The sequence below is a fragment of the Thalia democratica genome, chromosome 5 (genome assembly GCF_965202585.1).
Source record: "Thalia democratica chromosome 5, ktThaDemo2.hap1.1, whole genome shotgun sequence".
Lineage (NCBI taxonomy): Eukaryota > Metazoa > Chordata > Thaliacea > Salpida > Salpidae > Thalia > Thalia democratica.
The window spans coordinates 41,636,984-41,646,599 of NC_139169.1; the positions used below are offsets into that span (position 1 = coordinate 41,636,984).

Consider the following 9,616-nt stretch of genomic DNA (forward strand, 5'->3'; position numbering starts at 1 on the left):
TATGCTTGACATTTAGTCCGACTTCTTCAAGTTCATTCATGTAATTTTGGAATGAAACGTAAAAAATTAAACAGTTTTCAAAACATAATAGCTAAAAAAGCTTTTAGCTCCTATTATATTAAATTTGTAGGCAAATATTTTAAGAGACGCGCTACAACTTTTTATTTTTAGAATTACAAAAGTACTCAAGTTTCTACCTCTATCCTCTAACATTAAAGTGTTTTTAGGCTAAATGTCATTTTAACTATCAAGTAGGTACATATAGTAAAAACAAAAAACATAATCTTTATAATATTTTTGAATAAGATTTAAATATGAACTAATTATCTCTTTTTTGAGTAAAACATTGTTTTAAAAACAGAATCTTGACTTGAACTATTAGAAATTATAGTTTGTATAAAATCGATAAAAGAATAATTTTTGTTATTACTAACAAATGACTTTGTTGACGCTTAAAAAATACTTTATAGATAAAATTTTAATGAAACTGTTTCTAGAACTAAGAATGAAAAATAAAAACAGAGTTTTGCTAATTGATTAAAAGTGTGTAAATTGTTTTTATTATAGTAGAATCTCGTAAAACTTTACAATTATATTTTCTTTAAGTTAAATATTTTACTGCAAGCTGTTATGTTTACAAACGTAAATTCAAGTTTTGTTTTACTTAAGTTACGTCTACTTATTATTATTGTACTAGTGTAACATCTGCATTTTTGAGCACTTTGTGTTTTTTATGTTTTTGTTTAATAAACTGACTATAAAAATTATACTCTTACTAAAACAAAAAAAAAAAAAAAACAATGCTTCGGGCCTTAAAGTAATTAAAAAATAAAAGTTGGGTTGGATGCACTTGTAAGGTTTTAATTTTTTTTTTGTTCATAACATTATGCATATGAGGTAAAGTTATTATACTCGATAACCGAAAGGTTTTTTCGTACACCAGGTCCTAGGACCAAATAATTGAGCGCTTTTTTGTCGTTCAATAAACAGTAGATATTAATCAGCATTATATTAAGTGCATCTATTAATACCCTTATACTTAACCCATTTTACCCGAGTGTATAAAAAAAATTCAAAATATAAAAGTTTTTCTATACTGACAACTTAAATAAGAAACAAGTTATATATTAGCCAATTAGAAGCGCCTTTAATTTGCAGCTGACGCTTAAAATTTATATATTTTCAAATCTAAAAAACCCTAAAATGTAACTAATTCTATAGAAATTAAGATAGAAATTGGTGGGAAATTACAATACAATGCAATTACATACATTATCTTAATCTTATTCTGAAAACATGTACAAAGTTTCTGCATAAGACAATTAAAAAAAAATTAATGGTTGTAGTATTAGATAGGCTGTGGAGAGCAAATATGTTTCGTATACAGTAGACTAAAATTTGGCATAAGTGTTTTATATTCTTTTATCATGCTACTGCTTTAATTTTTGTCTTAAAACAAAAACTTAAAAGCTCTCAAGCCCTTAATCTTCATATAGGATTGCTACAAAAAATCCTGTAATCCTGGAAAAAACTGGAATTTGTCAGTTTATTATACAAAGCCTGGAATTTCAAACAAAATCAATTATAAATTTGAATAACTAGGAATTGCTAATTACCTAGCATGATGTAGCACCAATACTAGCAAGAAGTTTTTGTGATATTTGATACTATAATATTTGGATATCCTATAAAACCTAATACAAAACATTCAACTTTAAATAAAAAAGTTGATACTTATACTTTTCTGAACTAGCATGAAGTTTTTGTGTTATTTGATATTGTAATAATTAGATATCCTATAAAACCTAATACAAAACTTTCAATTCTAAATTAAAAAAAAGTCGATACTTATACTTTTCTGACAACATTGAAACTTTGTATTTAAGTTCTTAAAGGTCTTATTTTAATTGCCCATTCCTTAATTTTTGCTATTTGGCCGTTTTTTTATGAGCAGTGACATTTCTAATACAGTGTATTTTCATTGTATGTTAAAATGTTCATTCACTGCTTCATTTTTATAATTAAAAAAAGTTGATACTTATACTTTTCTGACAACATTGAAACTTTATATTTAAGTTTCTAAAAGTTTTTTTTTAACTGTCCATTCCTTACTTTTTGCTATTTGGCTGTTTTTTTATGAAAAGTGACATTTCTAATACAGTGATTTTCCATTGTATGTTAAAATGTTTATTCACAGCTTTATATTTTAAATTAAAAAAAGTTGATACTTATACTTTTCTGACAACATTGAACTTTATATTTAAGTTTCTAAAAGTCTCGTTTTAATTGTCCATTCCTTACTTTTTGCTATTTGGCCAATTTTTATGAGCAGTGTTATTCCTAATACAATAAATTTTAACTAAAACTTTCTTTGTTGGATTAAAACCTTTTATTTTGGTATACTAACTAAGTTTGGCACAATTTTAGCTATTTTTTAGCTGTGTTGATGTAATAATTTAAGGAAGCAACTTAAATTACATTTACTATAATATTTTATCTTAAGAAAGTTGGAAGGCTTAATTAAGCAATTTAACTATTTAAAGCAGTTTATGTTGCTTTGCACTGCATTCTGAACCCCGTGACTCACTGATAACATCTATTAAAATTTAAACTAAATATAAACATGAAAAAAAAAAAAAATTTGAAAAGTAAGTAAACTAGGTTCAAAAAACATTGTTGTTAAATTTTAACATAGTTTTTTATTTTACCATTCAAAGTTACAAGTATTTTACTATTTTATTCCAAATTTAAAGAAAAAAGTAAAAAAAATAATAATGAAATTTGAAAATATTTGGTTAATAAAAATTAATCTTTGTAATTCATAATATGTTTGGCAAAACTAGTTTTTATAGAAAAAAAAAATTATTAAATTCAAAAACTTTATTGTAAAACAAAGAAAAGCAGATGAAGTAATTAAAATTATCTTATATTACCTTGGATGTAAACATGTTTAAACAAAAAAAAAAAAAGTCAACAAAAGAATTAAGGTTGTTCATAAAAACTTTTCATAAAAATTAAAGCAATAAATATTGAAAAAACATGATGATTTTTTAAAACTAAGTTTAAAACTTCTCACAACTTTCTAACAAAACTGAATAACTACACAAATTGCAGATGATCTTTTGTTTTCTCCTATTATTGTAGTTTTCAAGAATACCTTAAACATTACATGGTACCACTGGCCACAACTTTGGTTTTTTTGTTTCAAAAAAATTTTATTCTAAATTTATTTTTAAATTAATTTAGCTTACTGAATTTAAGTACTTTTTGTTTCTTGTTTTGGATCACTTGTAGCTATAGTAAAAAGGAATTTATTTTCTAAAAGAAGTAAAATCACTGCCAAAATGTTGATCCTATTTTTAACGTTTTTAAATCTATGCAGTGAAAATTTTCAAACTTTTCTAAATATTTATTGCGACTTGTCTTGAACAAAACGTTGAAAGGTAATAAACTACTTATAAAAGAACAACTTTAAATCTTTTGTTTAATATTTGTTACTTTTGTGTAATACATGTTTACAACCAAAGTAGCTATAAACTGAACTTTAAATACTTTATCTACTTCTCATATGTTTTACAAAAATTTTTTTGATTTTGTTTTTTATAAAAACTAGTTTTGCCAAACATATTGTTAATAAAAAAGACAAATAGTCCAAATTTCATCAAACAACACACCTTTTACAACAAGATTAAACATCACGGCTTTAAAATTAAAATAAGACCTTTAAGAACTTAAATATAAAGTTTCAATGTTGTCAGAAAAGTACAAGTATAAACTTTTTTAAATTCAAAGTATGAAGCAGTGAATAAACATTTTAACATACAATAAAAATACACTCTATTAGAAATGTCTCTGCTCATAAAAAAAAACGGCCAAATAGCAAAATTTAAGGAATGGACATTTAAAATAAGACCTTTAAGAACTTATATATAAAGTTTCAATGTTGTCAGAAAAGTATAAGTATTGATTTTTTTAAATTTAATGTATGAAGCTGTGATAAACATTTTAACATACAATGAAAAATCACTGTATTAGAAATGTCACTGCTCATAAAAAATCGGCCAAATGGACAATTAAAATAAGACCTTTAAGAACTTAAATATTAAGTTTTAATGTTGTCAGAAAAGTATAAGTATGGACTTTTTTTATTTAAAGTTAAATGTTTTGTATTAGGTTTTATAGGATATCTAAATATTATAATATCAAATATCACAAAAACTTCTTGCTAGTCGTACCAATATCAAACTGAACTTATATTTTATCATTGGTCTATTATAACCATAGTTTTAGGCTAAAATGACATTTTATAAATACATAAATAATAAAACAATCTTATTTATCACAAACTAATAAAACTTAACAATATTTAAGCTTTTATTTTACAGTATTGTACTCAGTATAAAATATTGTAGTGATATAATTGATATATATTGTAAAATTTATTGATTAAATATTTAAAAATTGTTAGTTTATAATTGATATGTTTAATTTCAATTACGTATTTATAAAGCTTGTTTAAAAAAGTATATTTTAGACTAAATTTTAGAGTTAACCATAGATTTTTCACCTAAAGTTGTGGTTATAATAGACCAAGAATAAAGTATAATTTAAGTTTGATATTGGTGCGACATCATGATAGGTGATTACCTAGGAATTTTAATCTATTTTTACATGTAAAGTAACACAATTTCGATTAGAAACTAAGTATCTATCAAATAGAAAAAACATTATTTTTAATATTTTTTTTCATTAAAAAACACATTTTAAATAGCTTTACAGTAGAAGTAGGGAGTACTAGGGTGATGTTTGGTTGACTTATGAGTAAATTTGATTCGGATGTGTTTTTGCTTCATTAACAAGAATCTGAAAAAAAAAAAAATTCAAAAAAAAAAATGTTTGCTGCCAAAAAAACTAATTTCACCCCCAAAAATCACATACTTTTCGATTTTTTTATTTGAACAGTAATATAATCACTTATACTTGTCCTAGATTTATAATCTATGTCTTAAATGAAAGCTTATACTTATTGACATATATTTAAAGACATATTAACTGCTTTTGATGTATTATGACGCCATAATCACCCTAAATTTGTCCAAAACTTGTCTAAAATGTAGGGGCAGGTAGTATAGCACATTTTTTAATAATATTCTAAAGTTCAAATAAGTACATATGATTCGAATGTGTTTTTGCTTATTTAAAAAGAATTTTAAATATATGTCAAAAAAAAAAAAGTTTTGTATAAAAAAAAATTGCTGCCCAAAAAACTGATTTAAACCCCAAAAATCAAATATTTTTTGATTTTTTGACTTAAACAGTAATAAAATTACTTATACATGTCCTAGACTTATAATTTACATCTTAAATGAAAGCTTATAATTATAGGCATATATTAAAGACATTTCAACTGCTTTTGTTGTATTATGACGTCATTATTACAGTAATTATGCACATTTTGTCTGTAAAAGTGTATTTTTTTATAATATAAAAAGCAAATTCTTCTGCTGTTTTACTTTTAGTTTTTTGATTTAGAATATAAAATGTGTCAAGTAAGCTAGGCAGAAAGATATTACTAATGTAATGTCATTTCAATTGCATGTTGATATATATATAAAATACATTTTCAATCACTTTCCGTTATTAAAAATTATAATTTTTGACAGCATTTTATATAAGTAAATACAATAACAATTAACTGCTATGAGTTTAAAACTAAAAAAGAAATGATAACAAGCTTTGAAATTAGAGAATTAAAACATTTAAACAAACTAACAAATTAAGTTATAATTTATTTAGATGTACAATACTTAATTAACTTTAACTAATAGTAATTTAAAAACAATAACATACTTCAAGCTAAAAAAAGTTAATAAAGATAAACATTTATTGTATAATTAATTAAAAATTCTTAAATTTAAAAAATAAAATTACACTAAATTTAATAAATTTACATGCACTTTCTATGATATATAAGTCTAGATCTTTTACTTTTAGACTGGTGCTCTCAATAATCATAATTTCTAATAACGGAAAGTGATTTAAAATGTATTTTATATATATCTCAACATGCAATTGAAATGACATTACATCAGTAATATCTTTCTGCCTAGCTGACTCGACACATTTTATATTCTAAATCAAAAACTATAAGTAAAACAGCTAAAGAATTTGCTTTTTTTTTTTTAAAGTACAATTTTACAGATAAAATTTGCATATTTAGTGTAATAATGACGTTATAATACAACAAAAGCAGTTGAAATGTCTTTAATGTATGCCTATAATTATAAGCTTTCATTTAAGATATAAATTATAAATCTAGGACATGTATAAGTAATTTTATTACTATTTAAGTCAAAAAATAGGTGTTTTTTGGGGTTATAAACATTTTTTTTGGCAGCAACTTTTTTTTTGTATAATTATAATTTTTTTTAAGATTCTTTTTAAATAAGCTAAAACAAATCTGAGCCATATGTACTTATTTGAATTTTATAATATGATTTAAAAATGTGCTATACTACCTGCCCCTACATTTTAGACAAGTTTTGGACAAATTTAGGGTGATTATGGCGTCATAATACATCAAAAGCAGTTAATATGTCTTTAAATATATGTAAATAAATATAAGCTTTCATTTAAAACATAAATTATAAATCTAGGACATGTATAATTGATTTTATTACTGTTCAAGTCAAAAAATCGAAAAGTATGTGATTTTTGGGGGTGAAATTAGTTTTTTGGGTGGCAAACTTTTTTATTTTTTTTTTTTTAGATTCTTCTTAATGAAGCAAAAATACATCCAAATCAAATGTACTCATATGAATTTTACAATATGAGCAAAAAATGTGCAGTACTCCCTACCCCTATTTACAGTATCTTTTCAATGTAATTATACTATTAAATACAGATTTTTAACTTAAGTTGAATTTTATACTGAAAACTGACCAAAAAACCTTATCTGGAAGACATTCAAAAACCTTGGAAAATATTTCCAAATAAGGTTTAGCAACCTTATACATTGGTTATAAATACAGCAACCTTTGAGTTTTTATCTAGAAGTATTTTACTTTAATAAAAACCCAAAAACACCCTGTGCAAAATTTAAGATGGTTTGAAAAAGCTTTCACATTAGTGGAATTCAATTATCTGAAAACAAGCCGAACGCAAACTAAACTGTATGGTACACACTGGACATCTCAAGCAAGTATAAAGATTTAACAAGAGTCCTTAAGGCTGTGTTTGTGCTTCACAATGGCCAGGCAAGTGTTGAACAAGGCTTTAGCTAAAATAAGGAATTAATATTAACTAATATGGGAGAGATGACAATAAGGTCCTGAGGAATGATCAAAGATCATCTATATGCAAACAGTCTAAAACCAAGTACAATGGAACTAAGTTCTGCCTTGTTAGGATTTGTAAAATCTTTTAGGGCCCAATATTTGGCATATCTTGATCAACAGTACTTTGTTAAAGATGTTCCAAATAAAGGTGATGCTTTGAGCAAGTTAGGAGAACAAAATAGTAAACTAACAAATCAACTCAAATGATTGAACGAAGACTATGACAAATATACTGCAGATGCCAACAAACAATCTGAATTTGAAGCATTGAAAAATAATTAGAAAGGGGAAGAGCTGCTAAGGATAACGCTGATATACTTAAAAATGAAATTAAAACTATTAATTAAAAGTTGCTTACCTAAAAAAACTAATAAATATTAAGATATTTTATTAGACAATAGATTTTTTATTAGTTAATGTGAAATCATTTTAAGATCAAAATTATGTTTTTAGTTGTTTGAAATAGATGGTTTATGAAAATCTTAAAACCATTAATAGAATAAAATTTTTACTTGTAGAATATGTATCAATTGTTAGGTATTAAGTTGTACTTTGATATGAGGTATTTCTTTAGTTAGTTCTTTAAACTTTCTTTTTTGCAGTTTGTTTTACAGTAATGTTAAGCTTTTAAATTTTGTAACACATACTATAATCTCACAATAAGCTGACAATGTCTGAAGCGTTGGACTGTAAATGATTTAGCTGTGTCAATTTTTTCAACTTTACCCACATACGGTCGCTTCAGAACTCTTAAAGCCCTCTTGGTTAGATCTGTACAGCAATTTCACGCAACTAGCCAGCCTGATGAGTCTTAATTAGGACGAAACCGGTCGTAGGCTGCTGGGATGCTGTTGTTGTTGATTTTGTGGTAAAGTTCATTTATTATTATTGACGGCTAGAAACATCTCTACTATGTTGGTGATGGGCGTAGTAGCTATTGGTTAATTGTATTACTTAAGATCAACCTATCAACAACCATATTTTCTTTGTGTTTTTTGATAGAGCTTGTTATTTTTCATGAATTTTAAAAGATATTTGTAAGGTTTAGTTTTACTGATAGGTATTTAAAAAAAATCGTAATTAAAAATGAGATTAAGTACAAACTTAAATAATTAACGTTAAATAGTTATCTATTTTAAGTAGTTTTTTCTTTTCAAGCTTCCATAAGGTTTTAGATATAAATTTTTACAAACTCTATTAACAAGATAAAATTAAGGTTGAAATAGTTTATATGCTTTAAACTTAATTTTTAACTACTGTAAAATTTGTATCAGAGCATTGTCAAAACAAAATAAAAGTATTTGAAAGATTAATTTAGTTAATTTAAAGGTGCAAATAACTTACTTCAGGTATGTCTAAATAAAACTAAAAATTAACAAATCTTAATTACTTCAAGTACATTACTTAAGTGTTAGGTTTTAAAGTTTAAAAAAATCAAGTTACAATAGAATATTAGGTTTCTTTCTGAACTGTTTTACCTTAAAAAAACTTAAAGTTTTTACATAAATTTTAATAGAAGTTGTAATTATAATAAAACCACAAAAAAGTTATTTGTTTAATTATTTATAATAGTAACTTATTTTTATAGCAAATTGTAAATAAAAATGTCAACCGAAACAGTCACTGAAGACTTGAACCTTCCACTTTCTGTTGTCAACCGCCTCATCAAAGACGCATTGCCTCCAGGACACATGGTTGCCAAGGATGCCAGATTAGCCATTGCCAGGGCTGCCTCTGTATTTGTCCTCTATTGTACTCACCACGCCAGTGCCCAAGCTGTTGACCAGTCCAGAAAGACTTTAAAGGACATAGATGTGTTCCACGGACTGACAGAAATGGAACTGGATGTGCTGATTCCTGAAGTCAAAAAGGCCACTGAGGAGTACAAGGCGCAGAGGCAAGCCAAGAAAGTTGCAAAGATTGCCAAGGCAACAAATGGTAGTGTTGGCAACGGAGAAGCTACAGCTATGGAGGTAGAAACTAGTAAGAATGGAAAAGAAAAAGATGAAAGTGTTACTTTGGAAAAAAGCAATGTTGATTCTGAAGTTATTGAAATTGACTGAAAATACAAAAAACTGTTTTATTTTCGCCTAGGACATATTTTTAAAAATGTTTTAAAACTTTTGTATTAAGTTATTGAAAGGTTTGAATAAGATAGTTTTATATATTTTTTTATTGTATATTTTTATTGGCTAAACTAGGTTACAATTTATAAAATTTTCTCATAGGAGTATTAGTTTTTTGTAGTAAGTTTACATAAATTAGTTTAACTTTCAGGT

At 25.2% G+C, this 9,616-nt stretch overlaps 1 protein-coding gene across 1 annotated transcript; it reads left to right on the top strand.

The window, feature by feature from the left end:
• The first annotated feature begins 8,930 nt into the window (after positions 1 to 8,930).
• LOC145835726 (DNA polymerase epsilon subunit 3-like) lies at positions 8,931 to 9,614 on the top strand. The gene has a single exon (XM_082943433.1). It carries the CDS (start codon positions 8,942 to 8,944, stop codon positions 9,398 to 9,400), a length of 459 nt encoding a protein of 152 aa, XP_082799559.1. The 5' UTR covers positions 8,931 to 8,941; the 3' UTR covers positions 9,401 to 9,614.
• The last annotated feature ends 2 nt before the right edge of the window (positions 9,615 to 9,616 follow it).